At 33.2% G+C, this 16,305-nt stretch overlaps 3 protein-coding genes across 3 annotated transcripts in view; 1 reads left to right on the top strand and 2 right to left on the bottom strand.

Moving 5' to 3' along the window:
- Positions 1–11,824, top strand: part of LOC122714797 (dynein regulatory complex subunit 7-like) — a 43,741-nt gene extending 31,917 nt beyond the window's left edge. Inside the window, exons 3-11 of the mRNA XM_043936475.1 lie at positions 8,851–9,207; positions 9,282–9,693; positions 9,795–10,046; positions 10,160–10,316; positions 10,410–10,473; positions 10,782–10,994; positions 11,055–11,264; positions 11,334–11,558; positions 11,630–11,824. Of these exons, the coding sequence (XP_043792410.1) occupies positions 8,851–9,207; positions 9,282–9,693; positions 9,795–10,046; positions 10,160–10,316; positions 10,410–10,473; positions 10,782–10,994; positions 11,055–11,264; positions 11,334–11,558; positions 11,630–11,824 (2,085 nt within the window). The remainder of the gene's footprint in view (positions 1–8,850; positions 9,208–9,281; positions 9,694–9,794; positions 10,047–10,159; positions 10,317–10,409; positions 10,474–10,781; positions 10,995–11,054; positions 11,265–11,333; positions 11,559–11,629) is intronic.
- On the bottom strand, positions 11,758–13,637 carry LOC122714798 (FERM domain-containing protein 8). Its single transcript, XM_043936477.1, has 6 exons — positions 13,445–13,637; positions 12,936–13,376; positions 12,426–12,880; positions 12,198–12,356; positions 11,960–12,131; positions 11,758–11,898 (listed from the first exon to the last, which is right to left on the bottom strand). The coding sequence occupies exons 1-6, from the start codon at positions 13,533–13,535 to the stop codon at positions 11,858–11,860; spliced, it is 1,359 nt and encodes a 452-aa protein (XP_043792412.1). The 5' UTR covers positions 13,536–13,637; the 3' UTR covers positions 11,758–11,857.
- Positions 13,638–14,259: 622 nt separating this feature from the next.
- Positions 14,260–16,037, bottom strand: LOC122714696 (eukaryotic initiation factor 4A-III). Its single transcript, XM_043936277.1, has 5 exons — positions 15,877–16,037; positions 15,426–15,761; positions 15,024–15,246; positions 14,694–14,948; positions 14,260–14,558 (listed from the first exon to the last, which is right to left on the bottom strand). The coding sequence occupies exons 1-5, from the start codon at positions 16,019–16,021 to the stop codon at positions 14,306–14,308; spliced, it is 1,212 nt and encodes a 403-aa protein (XP_043792212.1). The 5' UTR covers positions 16,022–16,037; the 3' UTR covers positions 14,260–14,305.
- Between the last annotated feature and the right edge of the window lie 268 nt (positions 16,038–16,305).

The raw sequence follows: 16,305 nt of genomic DNA, 5'->3' as shown, positions 1-16,305 counted from the left end.
GTTCAAATAATGATAAAATATATTAATTTGTTTGCTCGCATATGATTTTCTTCTTAGATAATTGATTAGACAAGTTATTAATATTTTATAGCCGATAAAATAAATTTTACTGTGTATGTTTATATTGTTTATGCAATTGTCGATCGATAAAATAATGTACAAAAAATATTCGAATTTTCGCGGTTTCACAAACGATGAAAAGTTCGTACTTGCGATCGATAAAACAAACAAAGACACTTGGTGATCGATAGAACGTTAGCAAGACGCATCAAAAACTGAATTAGTGATATAAAGTTTATTGGCGCTATTCGCAGTGATACGCCGTACATTGCTTACGTATCGTGCAGAGAGTGTTACGTGTGACGTCACGGCACTATATACACGTTTAATGAGACGTTAGTGACGTTCTCAACGCTTGGCTATCCACCGATCATCCCTGTAAACCGTATCGAATTCCTTTCGAATTTTTTTTAATTTGTTCAAATAGAATTGAGCAGAAATTTGTATAAACTCAACAATTTGTATAAATTGCTTCATTTTAATGAAACAATAAACTAATATTATTAATTAATAATTTAAAATAAACAAACCATTTTAAACAATTTCTACTTTCGTAATTACAGTTCGAAAAGGGTATCGTTATTCGAATTATTTTTTTTTTATTAACGTAAAGAATATACAACAATTCATAAAAATCGTTTTCAACGGACATCCATTTCTTACTAATGTTCTCGAGAGTCGTAGTCATCTGAAGCGTCCTTAATTCGATTACTCGTCGATCCTACGAACACTCGCTTCCTTCGTTGCTCTTCTCGGTCACTCTTGCTTTTCGTTACCCCCTACCCACGTTAACTGCCTTTCTATGTACCAAATCGAACGGACGCCATCAATTACAGGTAAGTGCACCAAGGGAGGCATTCCACGCCTCTGATAACAATAAACTCACAATAAACTTCTTTGTTTCCTGTTACTACATGCACGTGTGTACGTCTGAATTTTGATCGTCAATCGTTATCGGAGAATAAGAGAAATAGAGGTTTCTAATCTATATCGTGTACGTATTGCAAACGAATTCTCTTTTCATAAGTTATCTTCGGGATAAGTTAGCCATGGTATTTATGCGAAAATTATGCAAGCACGGGCTATACAGGTGTAACTACACGCGACGTATCAGCGGTGGTAATTACGCGGCCTCGGAAGTTAGCGTGGCCGTCTCGGCGACCAATAAAGTAAATTGTATCGTGGCCACGGCAAATAATGATAATTAACGACGATCGAGAGCACGAGTTTCCGACGGGGTTCTCGGTGCTTTTAAGGACCCTCAAGAAACCGATCCGTTCGCTGGAGAAACTACCGACAAAGAAACCGTTTCCTAGCCACATCCCCCCTCGATGAACAGACCTTGCGCGCCTGGGGAACCCATCGCGTGCATCGTCGCCATCATCTTCGACGTGGTATACATAATTTCGTTCGGTCGCTCCCTAATCGAGACCTGTCTCTCTCCTTCTCCTACTCTGTCTTTTCCCCTTTTTCCCTCCCATCTGGCCCCGGTTTGCACCCGGTTTCCCTTCGTCGTCGTCGTCGTCGTCCTCGTCGTCTTCGTCTTCGTCTTCGTTCTCTTTGCCGCCCCTCGTTTTCTCACATCAGGTGCGTCATAAAGGTTTCATAGTGCCCACAGGCATCGATTTTGTCGTCCACCATGTAACCCCGGCGGTCGCTCGGTGGATCCCGTGCTCGGTTCGCGAGGAAGTAATTTCGAAACAGGTTGCCAATGGCTCTTCTTTCTTCGGCGTAATCAAGGCGTATGAGTTTGGAGAATACTGGTTTCCAATCACTTCTTTTGCACCTAAACTCGAAGACCCTACTTATCGCGGGGTCGTGCGGTGGAAGAAGGTCGAGATAGGGGGTTGTGAACGGTAGTTTGAGGAGTGGTGGACGAAGGATGGACCGTGGGAGAGTCGGGCGGTCCGGAGGAGGGAAGGGGTTCGAGAAAGGTGGCAGTAGAGGGTGTAGAATGGGTCGCCGGTGGAGGAGGGTGTAGAAGGGGGACGAGATGGGTGGTGGTCGTGAAGGGTGGCCGATGGTGGCGGACGCGGGAGAGCGAAGAGAGAAGGAAGGGTGGAATGGACGCCTAGCTGGAAACGCGTCGGTTCGCCGGCACACTAAGTATAGGCGTCCTCGCGACGCCGGCCGTCAATATACCACCCCTAACTAACCCCCCGGGGTCCGTGGGTGTTACTGGCTGGTAGAGAGCGAGACGACCGAGGGACGAAAGAACGAGACGCGAGGAACGTTGGTGCGAGAGATAGGGTTGGCGAGAAAGGAAGTGTGACGAAGAGAAAGATAGCCGGATGGATATAGAGAGAATCGAGACGGAGAAAACACTAGGAGGGTGAGTTACTTCTGCACGAGAGATCGTCGTCGTCGTCGTCGTCGTCGTCGTCGTCGTCGTCGTCGTCGCTGTCGCCGTTCCCGTTGCCGTTGCCGTCGTCGTCGTCGTCGTCGTCGTCGTCGTCGTCGTCGTCGTAGTCCTCCTCGTCGACGTCGTCCTAGTCGTTGTGTGTGCGAGGGTAGGTGGGCACCATCCAGCCATCCTATCCCATCCTATCCTCCTGATGCTATCCTATCCTGGCGTAGCTTAGTTTAGCTTAGGGCCCTGCCACCCGGGAGGCTGCTGGAATCGGAGAGAAAGGGATATAACGGTAACGGACAAAGACAAACATAGATGGGACAAGGAGAGTTGGATAGCGTGCGAGAAGGGTGAGACGGAGAGAAAGCAGGTTGATAAACGAAGATGGAGATAGAGGAGAGGGAGAAAGAGAGAGAAAGAGACAGGGGATAGAGAGAGAGAGAAAATAGGAGAGGACGAAGATAGGTAGCCGGGTATAGGGTTGGTGGTAGGACATTGCGGATATATTCGCCTCTATCCAGCAAACGGGCCTCCTCCGCGCACGGCGTAGCGGCATCCTCTCCGGCGTTTCTCTCTCCTGGCCATCCTGCGACGTAATCAGCGAGAGAACCACCACCCACTCTCCTCAGCCAACCCACCCACCCACCATCGACCCCTTTCTGCTCCACCTCCTCATCCACCTCATCCTCTCTTGCTCTTCCTCCTCATCCCTCTTTCGTCTCGCGTCTCACCGCGACCATCTACCGCCACCCTCCCCTCCCCCTTCGCTTCTGTCCGCTTTGCACTACCCCTCGACATCCCTTGCTCCGGCTGCCGTGGCATGCATCTATCCGGACGTCTATCTACCTATCTATCTCGATGCACTGGGTGTCCGCTTGAAAACCACCTTCCATTTCTCCTCCCTCTCTTCCTCTCTTGCTAATTCTCCTTCATATATCCCTCGCTCTCGCTCTTTTTCCCTTTTCCTCTTTCTATCCTATTCCCTCTTTGTCTTTCTGTTCATACGAATTTCACGGTGACGATCCAGTCCGCGAGACTCGTGATGGGATCGTTTCGAGCTAGATCCTTAATGGCGATTCGAGCGGTTCGAGATATCTCGGTAATTTCGGATGGGCCTCGATATATGTATAACGTTTGAGGAAAAAAAAAGTTTGGATGGAAAGGTCATCGCGTCAAATTTTCTCTCCCGAAATATTTCTCGTTATCGGGAAACTCATTGCCGCGCAAAAAACGTTAATTTTTTTTAATTAACGTTAATCTCTTTAAAATATTATCGGCTGCATTTTGTTCCCTCTCGCTCTCGTTGCTAAATCCCTTGTCATTTTTTGAACACATTCTTTTTCATTTTCAACAGGAGGACAACGTTGATCTCATTCATAAGTATTCACGGTACTACTTCATAAGGTCCGATTTGACGATTCTTAACGGTCCTCTACCTTATTTAACGTCAGTCTCTGAAAAGTGCTTAAAGTTTTAACGGAGAAACTTGGTCCATAAACGAACAGCGAAAAACCAAAGTAACTATCGAGTCGGCTGTGCATTAGATTAAGAGAAGAAAGAATCTCGAAATAATGTTATCGCGCCGATGAAAAGGATATCGTGAAACAATAATGCTCGCCATTCATTGAACCATCCTCCTTACGATTGAATTGGAAATTTAACGTCTTAATTAATTGCCACTAGTTCGTTTACAAAGACGAATAAAAAAAAAAAAAAAAATAATCGAATAAAAAAAGAAAATAGAAATTCCAATTGATTCATTTAAACTCTTCCCCATTTTTTTTATATTTCGAAAGAATTTACATAATTTTACCTATTGTTGCGTGTCCGAAAATAGATAAATATCGTTAACTGATAAAGAAATTTAGCGTGGCGCATTTCTCGTGGCCGAGTAATCGCTAAGTAATTACGAAGGTGTGCAAGGACGAATGGCTATGTGGAAACACGGTTATACACGTGTATCTGTTATTGCGATATGGATGTTAATAGGTTAGGGGGTTTCCAGAGAATGTGGGGTGAATCACGATTTCGATAAGGGTTTATATTCCTCCCGCTCTCGTCCATTCTTGCCTCCCTTCCTCTCCTTCATCCTCCTCCTCCTCCTCCTCCTCCCTCTTCCTGCCACTTGCTCTTCCTCTTTCTCCTCTCTTCACTCGTTTGTTTCTCCGTCGTCACTTTTCACCATACCTCTCCTCCTCCTCCTCCTGCATTACGCCGGCTCTGGCTGTTGCCGTTTCTCCCTCTTCTTCCTGCCACTCGCTCATTGAAAACCGGCTCTAGGGCTTACGGTGTGCCGAGTTTGCACGTATATGGATGCCTCCTCTCTCTTTGGCAAACGCGCGTGTTAATACACATCCCATACACATACATTGGACGGAGACACGCGTGTCCGTATACGTACTTACTTTATAGTGCCGATGTCAGAAACACGTGTACGGCTCGTTAGAGCACGGTGAGGCTCCGTTTGCCACCCACTTATGTATCACAGGTATTTGTAACGATTGGCCGTCAATAGAGATAGCTCGACTTTCTTCGAACGACGTTCTTTTTTTTCAAACGTACATTTAAACTCGTAACGTAAATATTCCGCCGTTTTTTTCTTTCGATAATACGACGCTTATATTTTACCTGATAGCGTTTCGAACAAACGCCGTTTTCGATAATCGATCGTTAATCACCGATTAGATTAAATTTGGATGGATTTGAGACGAGAAATCTTTTTTTTTGTTGTGATCGTTTAAATTATTAGTTTTCAGTTGGATGATCAGATTTATTACACAATGAATAAGATATACGAAGTTGAGTTCATTTATCGTTACGAAAACGAATAAATGAAATTTCAAATTAGGTTTTTGTCGTGATATTTATTTCCATTTCCGGTACTACAATCAACGATATAATCCGTTCAGGCTGAACTTAGAAAGTTACGAACTTACTCTTCCGTGTTTTGGAAACAAGTGGAAAATATTAGGAACAACTGTTGCAAAATGGTTACGATTAACACAAAAATCAGAATTTTACCAATACAAATTAATATTTTCGTTGTTAAAGTACTTCTTTATTTTCTTCCTCATTTCTCTCGATTAATTGCTTAACGTCGTTGAATAGACGCACTATGATAGAAAGAATAGATTATATACAATAGATTATAAAATAGTATTAACAAATAAATAAAAATGCGCTTTAATCATCATACTTTTTATATATATATTATCGATTTAACTACACTCATTATTTGATAGTCATTCGCATAAAACATCGATACTAAATGATACGACTACGTGTTCATTTCATAGTTTTTCCAACAGTCGCATCCTACAGGTCCAAGCTTCGCGATTTGTTCGATATATATCGCGGCACAGTTTGCAGGATATGTAGGTGTAAACCCAGAGATTGTGTGTCGTGTAGGGCGCTCTCCGCCTCGGCGTATAGAGATGCGCGTACACATAGAGCGAATGGAACATCTAGCTAAGGTATATAGGTAGGCAGGGACTAGGTACTATCTAGTATCTAGTAATACCGGGTACTAGGTACGTACGCGCCGCGGACGCCAAATAGTGGTTCGCATATTCAGAGAGATAGCGACGTCGCTCGGTGCGATCGCCCCTGATTTAGGCCTCGTTCCTCGTATCTCTCTCTTTCTCTACCATCTCTCTCTATTCCACTTCTGTAACTCTGTAGCTTTCTCTCTCTCTCTCTCTCTCTCTCTCTCTCTGTCGCTCTTCATCCCTCCTTTTCTTCGCCCTCGGTCGTTCCATCTCCCAACGCGCGCCAACACATTCGTGGCTCATGTATGTAGTGATCCGTATACGTATATGGCTACACAGCACTCTGGTCGCGTCCACGGATAACGTCCTCGATACGGCGACCAGTGCCGAGCACGACATCGAGGCGTCCCGAAAAGCGCTATCTCGCGGCACCCCGCTCGAAGCCGACCAATCACCGCTTCGATCCACGCTTTCGACCGTCGCGCTTTGATCATGTACCCTACGACTGATACCCACGAGCATCGTCTCGGCGTAAATCACGTTCTCTCTCGTCCACTTCCGCGAACGTAGATCAGAAGGGGAATTATCGATAGCGTACGCGTCGTGGAATTAAAGGATTTTTGTCCTTTTAAATTGTCACAATCACTGAACGTACTTTTCTTCCATTCAGAATAAACATAGTTCTTTTTTTATTTGATCATTAATTACGTGATAATTATACGGATGTTCTCTATTTCTAAATTTTGATTAATTAAAAGTTAATTAAAATAATAAAAAATACAAAATTTAATCAATATATTTATTTTACAAATCTGTTTTAAATTATTATTCCATAGCTTACAAAAATATTCGATCTTTTTTTATAACAAATTTAGTTTATTCTTAAAAAAGTATGTTATATGTTAAGTTTTTGAAGATCAGTATTGTATATAGATTTTTATCTATATATTTATATATATATATATATGAACAAAAAAAAATATATATATATATATATATTTATAAATTGTCATTTTAAATTTTATTAAGTATTTATATATCTTTTTTTTCTTTTTTTTATTATTTGTGACGCATATCTATAAATATTTAATTTCTATTATAATTTAATTAAATTTTCATTTAAACTGTAAATTACATCGTGACTGATGTAAATTCATGGTTGAGAAACACTGAGCGCAGCTGCCACGGCGGCGGTATCTCCGCGTTGTCTGCTACCTCACACCCTCGTCTTGCGTCCCACGTGGGTGCCGGTCGAAGGGGTCGCGCGGAACTGGTGACGCGCGGGGGCAAGCGAGGAACGGAGGGGTGAACAACGCCAATGGGCGAGAAAGCAAGACCGAGAACGTTCGAGGGATGGTCGGAGGGGCAAGGTGAATATGGTAAAGTTAGGTTAGGTGGACAGAAGGGGCGGAAGTGGGTGAAGGGATCGAGGGATAGTAGTACCACCCACTGACCATCTCTATCTTACCTAGACTCTAAGCGCTCTTGCAAAAAAGATTGCTTTTTCTTTCTTTTCAAGATACGAAAGGATGAGAATCATTTCGATTTAAGTTTCAGTATAATTTAATCTTTCTTATAAATTTAATAAAAATAAGATTTTCAGAAATCGTAATATCTTAAGAATTATTATTATGAAATAAATAAAAATTATAATTTTTTTTATTTTGCATTTTGCGAAAAATTTTCGTGTTTTACTAATTGTTTATCTTTTTATAACATATGGTTACTTCTGTTGTAATTCTACGCGTAGATCATAATATAGTTCTGTAGGTCAGGGACCGAGAATACGCACGAGTTGCCACGTGCTCAGCAGCGCATTTGAATGAATACTCTTCTTGGACGATTAGTAGCTATGTGTGGGATATACATATTTACTCTTTAGTATTATTATTATTACTTTTGTGTTTTCACATGAAACCAATGGTAAATGTGTTTATATTATTGACAGTCGGTATGGCAGATTTTGTTTGATAAATTATTTTATCGATCATTTACAATTTATTTACAATTTATTAAATCATCTTATATAATGAGAAAATCGATTTAAAGCAACAAGTGTTTTTATATTACAAACGAAATACGGAATATATTTAAAATTTAATATTTTTTATCTCATGCCATCAATAAGATTCTTTTTATCATTTTAGTGTCATTCTCAACATTATCGATTCGATTTAGAATAAGATCATAACATTAATAATGATTGAAAATAAAATTAAATTTCAATGTAAAATTACAAATAAGAATAAATGTTTTATTATCAAATATTTTATATTATATATTTTATATTATATTATATTATATTTTATTTTATTATATTTTATATTATATTTGATATCCTATATGAAGAACTATATTTTTTACATGATTATATTTATTTAAATTATTATGTAAAATAAATAAATGGAATGATAGTTTCAATTACCAATATTAGACAAACGAAAAAAAAAAAATAGCGCTTCAATAAATAACATCGTTTTTTAAATAAAATGTTTTAAAATTTCTTTCTATTCACTTTTCTCAAAACATTTAACATTTTATTAAAACATAAGATACAAACAAGATAAATGTAACAATGCTTTTTTATGTTTTAAAAATTTCTTATATTTTCATTTTAGACGCGACATTATCAGTTCAGTATAAAAAATGATTATAGCGTTGTAATTAAAATCAACAATAAATAAACAAAATAAAACAAAATTAAATTATGTATTTGAATGTAAATTTTTAAGAATAAGTGAAACTGTAGATATTGAATTTACAAGCGATTCTATTATATACATTATATGTATATAAATTATTACAAATATATTATATACATTATATGTATATAATTTTTTACAAATATTAAATTTATAAATGTCAATCTATATCTCATCTTGCTTATACGTAAAATTATAAATTTTTACTTACTTATAATATCACATTTATGATACTTATTTCTATTTACAGCCAAAACAAGTGCGTTCACCTACATGGGTACAGAAGTTTCGAAAAGGCAATTGTTTTGAATGTGCAACATTTCTTACTAGCTTGTTACTAGGTCAAGGATATAATGCATTTGTAGTAAGTGGTTATGCATCTAGAGAACAAACACTCTGTGATTTGACAAGACGATCATGCCCCTATATACCACAACCGGAAAAGAAATTTCAAGAAGATACGATACGTCCCGAGATTACTAAATACAAACTTAATCTCAATGTAGAATATAAAAATCAATTTTTATCAGAATCGGAAGAAGAAAAAGCGAGGAAATTACAAGAAAAATTATTGTTAGCTGAAAAGGAGCAACAAAATTTAATTGAGGTAACTTTTTTTTAAATTCTACTAAATGTTTTTCATAATTTTACTTTAAAAAAGAAAATTATGTTTGAATTTAGGAATTAGAGCAACTTCCAATAGATAAATATTGGGGACATAGAATACATGCTTGGGTAGCGATATTACCAGAATTAGGTGGATTGAGGGATCAAGAAATTCCTTGTCCATTATTTATTGAGCCTACCACTGGTATATCTTACGAAGTTACAGATGACGATACAGCTCAATTATATCTCGGTGTAGAAAGTATATGGAATGATCAAAATTATTGGGTAAATATGCAGGTATCTGTACAATCGTGCGTAAACATAGAATGGGATTTAATGAAAGTAGAATTGTGGGAACATTTGCTTCCCGGAGAACCATGGACAACACATACAGGAGAGATTGATGAAGAATCTGCTATGCGTCAAGAAAAACATTTGGATATGCCATTATCATACGTTAATCAAATAAATATTAGCGAAGAAGGTATAAAAAATTTTCAATTATAAAATATAAGTTTAATTCTTAAATATATTTTGTTATGTTTCGTTTATATTTCTTGAATACATTTTTATTTTATCTTTTAGAATTTGAGAAACGATTCCCAAACGGTATGAAAATAGTATTGTATAAAAAAACAAAAGTTGAATTTTACGCACCATATATTCAAACAGATGGATTGATACAAAGAATTACTACATACGATAATGACATGAATCCTATCGATATATATGAAAATTATAGAAATAGATCTGATAATCTCATAGAATCACGAAGAAATATGATTGACGGTACCGTCATAGATTATTATACAAGAGGTCGAGTTGACCAGTGTAAAGGTGTATAATTTATGAATATAATTTTCCATATTATATTTAATTAATAATGTGCGAAATACTTAAATAATGTAATATATTTAATTAATTTTTCATTAATAAAATAAAATTTACAGAACATCGATATTTTTTATTCAATAATGTCAATGTAGATAGTGAGCGAATTTTAGATTTTTATTACGTTGCTCGTTTCGATGGATTATCTAAATTCGAAATGCATCCAACTTATTTAACGCAACACTTTGTCGATCGTGATGATTTTCTATATTATCGGTAAGCGATAACTTGTGAATGAATAATTAAAATATAAATTATTAAAAATGAAATATAATATTATAACCAGAGTTTCGATCAACTTGAGAACAGGCATGTAGAATTTTTACAAGACAAAAAAGGTGAAACTCAAGATATTCATTATCGACACATTTCGGTAAGATAGAATTTTATAAAATTTTTAAATAGATAAAATATAATGTAGATATAAAATGTATTTTTATATCATTTGTATTAAAATGAATAATTTTTAATTACTTATAAAGAATAAAATATTTAATTAAATGACATTTTTTTTATAATTGATATTTTTACTTTATTGATATTTTATTTCATATGATTTAATAAAATTTAATAAAAATTTAATAAAAATCTTAATAAATACTTTGTCTATAATTTTTAAAATATTATAAATAATTTTTCACATGAAAATAATTAGTTTAAAATATCTAAATAAATTTGCAGAAGATTGTCGAAAAATTTAATAGAGATGAACGAATAAAAGCATGTAAAAATATAGCAATCCGTGAATTTGCTATTGATGATAACGAAATACATCTTACTTATCATTATTATCCAGGCAATTTTACTAGAGCTTTGCGAACATATATAAAACCACCATTAGCAGAAAGAGGAGAACGATTGGATCTTAGTCCAGCAATGACACATGGATATAATGTGAGTATTTATCAATATCAAAAAATTTATTAAAAGATAATTTTATTATCTTATTTGTAGCCTCTAAATGAACCTGATAAGGCTTTAGATTTATTATACGAACTAGACACACAATTAAAGGAGGAGGATATATCTATATCTCAAGTTAGAGCGGCAGAAAAAGAAATGTTTTCTTTTCTCGAGATAAGAAAAAGTGAATATTTGACGCCAAAACTGTTGATATCTATATATGATAAACTTAGGGAATCGGAATCTGTATTAGAAGCATTGGTAGTATAAAACAATAATAATATAATTTTTTTTTAATTAATTAATTAAACGTATATATTATAAATGCAGAAGAAACAAAGTATAAAAGATATCACGGAAGAAATAAATTATTTGAAGCCATATTTAGCTCGTTTAGGAAATCCATCGGAGCTATCAGAAGCTGAGGCATACTTAATACAATATGCATGTATTCGTGATTACAAACAATTATTTATACGTAGGGCGAATAAAATCTTACATGAATTTGAGAAATATTCACAGGAATTGGTGAAAACGCAAGCATTGATATTACAGGTAAAATTTTATTTTTTGTCATATATTTATTTGATATATGTAAAATATAAGATAAAAATATCTTTCTACAGGAAGAAGATTTAACTCGCGAAGAAGAAGAAAAAATATTAGAAAAAATAAATGAAATAAGTTTTTATTTACAAACTTTAGAAAACAGATTAAATCGTCATAGAGATTTGGTTCCTATAAAATACAAAATGTTGATAAATAATTTACAACAAAATCCACATCTTGCGATAATTAAAGAAAGTTTAATGTATTTTTGAAAAAAAACAGATATATAGTATAAACAATTTATTTTATTGAAAGGACCAAGAACCCATTTGTCCAATACATCGACCTAAAATAATTTTATATTGTAAAAATCTTAAATTTTTAAGAAATTTTTGTATGTTATTTACCTTCATCATCAAAAGTGGCTAATGTAAATTTACTAAGTTTATTAGTAAAACTTCCAGTATTAGAACCAATCATATGGTCTGTTAAACGATCACTATTCGTAATATCATTATTACTTCTATGACGACGATGTTCTTCAGCAAAGCCAGAAATTAATATATCCATCATTATTGCCTTATAATAAAATAAATTTTAGTAATTTAAATTATTAAAGTTAATTTTTCTAGGAATAAGTCATACTTGTCTTGAGAATACTTGTAGAATTTTATAAACTTGTGTTCCATTTTCTCGCACAGGAAACTGTAGAAATAAACATGGTAGACAATCCGAATTATTTTCATCTGAAGGTTTCGCCATTTCCCAACTTAACTCTGAATATCTTAGACCCAATAATAAACTCTATAAAAAAGTTATTTGTAATATATTATGTGAATGATAATTACTATATATAATATTTTTATTTCTTACACATTGAATATCGTCTACGATATATACTCCTGATGAATTAATAGCAATGAGTATATACATATCACGATTTGTAATCCAAGATGCAAGACTTCTTACAGGACGTTCAATTTGTCCTTGAAAAAAAGCCGCACCATAACATGGTAAATTCCAGCAAAACTCTAAGTATTTTCTAATTAGTTTCCTCGAATTCGTATTAGTTCCTGTGTGATTAGGTATTCGTTTGTATTGTTCAAGTAAGCGAGCTTCAGGTGCTCCTTTTCCACCAACTAGGCCTAAACCAACACCTAATCCTAATAAGAGACTAGGAGATGTATAATGATGAGGCAAGAATCGACCACGATATCTTCTAAAAAATGCTAATGTATGATTTTGAGGATTATATGGACCCAGTTCAATACGTGCTTGCAAAGCTCCCAAACTTGCATATCGTGCCTGTCCTTCGCATGGATAACGTCCTAAAATACAAATAAATATTATATAGAATAATGAAATAAGTAAATAATTTATTACCTTGCAATACATTATTTCTGGCTTCTGCATATAATAATTCTAATACTTTAATTTCTTTTATTTGCTCCTCATCTGATCGAGAAAGAAACACATTTCGTCTAAGACATAGCAAAGGTTCTTCATCTGTTTCTTCTCTTTGAGAACTATATTTTTTTACTAAACGATTCCATTTTGCAGCCAATTCTATAGGTTTGTGATTCGGACGTAATTGAACCTCTAATCTTGAAGAACAAAGCCATAAGGCAAAAACTGTTTGACCAGTGAATGAAGGGATTCTTGTTAATCCTAACTCTCCTTCTGACTGTATCATTGTAAGGATTTGATGTGCAGTAGAATTAGATTCAATATCCATTGTTAAAAAAATTCCAGTTGTTAAATATATAGCTATTCTTACAATAGATCTTCCAATATTTATGTATTGTGATTGATTTATTATCATTGCTAAATAAAAAATCATAAAAAAAATATTGTTAACAATTGAATGTTTATATAAAAATGTTATTACTTACAAGTTGAAGTACGTGCATCAGATTTGAAATCATTTTGATAACGTCGAATAGATTGTCCCCTTCTAATTGTACAATCTTCTTGAGTTTCCATACTTTTAAATTTTTGTCTAATTATATGTGAAATATATATTTTTATTCATATTTTTATTTTTATAGATATTAATATTAAGCACATTCTTCAATATTTATTATTATCATATCTTCAAAAGATTATTAAATAATAATTATTAAATAAGTTATAAAACATAAATTGCTAATAAAACAAAATGAATTTACTAAGTTAAAAAATAATATTGAATAAAATTAATATTGAGTAATTTTTTCTTAATCACAATAAATAAAATTATATAGCAAGTTTTAATTAATCCTTAAATATACTCAACCAAAATACTGCTCTGCTGCCATCTAAACTAAGAAGCGGATTATTGATTATTTTCGTTTCTCAAAAAAAAAACTATATATCTCAATACAAATAACGTTTATGAATATTAATAAATAAATAATAAAAAAATATAAATAAACTAAAAAATAAAACTAAATCTTGTATATCCTCTATCTTTTTAATATATTTTATTATCTATTATAATAAAGACATAAAGTAATTTTATATTTGTGTTAGAAGTTTATTATGTTTTATAAAATTAGTTAATTTTTATTATTTTGAATGTTACATTTTATATATAACAGAAATGGGATATTATTTTATAAAGAGTCTTGTATTCTCAAAAAAATACTGCTATTTTAATAACTGTTTTCAATCAAAAAAAACACTTCAAAAATGTAATTTTCAGAATATCTAAATAAAAATAATTTCGTTTTTTGCATAATAATTCTTATTTAATAAAAATTTAAAGTTTAACATTATATTAAGTCTGCTACATTCATAGGCATTTCATCAATTTGTGTTGAATAATATTGTTCAATATCTCGAAGAATTCTTATATCATCAGTTTTTACAAAATTAATGGAAACGCCTTTTCTTCCAAAACGTCCTGATCGTCCTATTCTATGAATATATAATTCACGATTATTAGGTAAATCATAATTGATCACAAGAGATACTTGTTGAACATCTATTCCTCTTGCCCACACATCAGTCGTAATTAAAACACGACTAGAAAATAATATAATAATATAAATATTATATTATAAATTTTATTTACAATGTTTATTATATATATATATATATATATATATATATATATATATACATACACATAATATTTAAATATTATAACTATAACAATACCTTTGTCCAGATCGAAATTCTTTCATTATGTTATCTCTTTCTTTCTGAGGCATATCACCATGCATAGAACAAACTGTGAAATTAGCTTCTCTCATTTTTTCTGTCAGCCAATCCACTTTACGTTTAGTATTACAGAAAATTACTGCCTGTGTTATTGTCAATGTATCGTATAAGTCACATAATGTATCAAATTTCCATTCTTCTCTTTCAACAGCCACAAAAAATTGTTTTATTCCTTCTAATGTCAATTCATCACTAATAATAATGAATTATTTTTATAATTTTAATAAAACAAATAATTTTTTTTAATTTTAAATAATTTGAGCTTACCGTTTTACAAGAATACGAATCGGATCTGTCATAAATTTACTTGTCATTTCAAGAATTTCATGTGGTAATGTTGCAGATACCAATACAACTTGTGTTGCGGGTGGCAAATATCTATATACATCATAAATTTGTTCTTTGAAACCTTTATTTAACATTTCATCAGATTCATCAAGAACTAACATTTTTATAGCTCTTGTTCTAAGAACTCTTCTTTTTATCATATCTAAAAATCATTAAAAAATTAAAAATTAAAATAACAAATCTATAATCCTTGTGTTATAATATTCTTTTTTATAATAAAAATGTTTTTATTTTTATATCAAAAGAATATAATGTTGTTATTATCTTTAGAGAAATTGAAAAAAATAATTAAATTAATAAAAAATTTTTTATTCAAATTACCAAATACTCTTCCAGGTGTGCCTGATACGACATGCTGTCCATAATCTAATTTTCTAATATCTTCTCCAAGATTTGTACCACCTATACAAGCATGACATTGAACATTCATAAAATCTCCTAAAGCCAGAATAACTTTTTGTATTTGAGTTGCCAATTCTCTTGTAGGCGACAAGACCAATACTTGTGTTTCTCGAACTTGTGTATCTAAAGATTGCAATATAGCAATTGAAAATGTTGCTGTTTTCCCTGTACCAGATTGAGCTTGTGCAATTACATCTCGTCCTTTCATGATTGGTTTAATAGATCGTTGTTGAATCGCAGAAGGTTTCTCAAAACCTATAATTAAAATATTATTTTATAAGTATAAAAAATAATATTAAATATTCTAAAATAATAAATATAAAGTAAAATATAAGGTTATGTTAAATTAACAAAAAGATTTTAATAATACCATAAGCATAAATTCCACGTAATAACTCATCTCTGAGTCCCATATTATCGAATGTTGGAATAACTTCCACATCTTCACTAGTTTCAAACTCAACGTTTGATAAATCTTCTGTTTGCGCGACACGACGTGACTTTATTTCCGCCATTTTTGTAATATATGAAGACAAACATGAATGATTTGAAGATAGTAAGAGTTCAAATCGAATAGGTAAATTAAATATATAAAAAAAATTTTATAAATTACTAAAAATAAAATTTTATTTGTTTTATAATATGTAATGAAAAAATTAATATATAAATAAAATTTTTAACAATGAAGCTATTTTTAACAAAATTTTCAATAAAAGACAATAATGAATATGGCTTTAATATAATTACTACGTTCACTTAGTTGCTACATTCACCATTAGTAAGGATAAATGCATTCTAG

This window comes from Apis laboriosa, unplaced genomic scaffold, assembly GCF_014066325.1.
Source record: "Apis laboriosa isolate Shangri-la unplaced genomic scaffold, ASM1406632v1 scaffold34_cov151, whole genome shotgun sequence".
NCBI classification, from domain to species: Eukaryota; Metazoa; Arthropoda; class Insecta; order Hymenoptera; family Apidae; genus Apis; species Apis laboriosa.
This window is presented reverse-complemented; position numbering and strand designations above follow the sequence as displayed.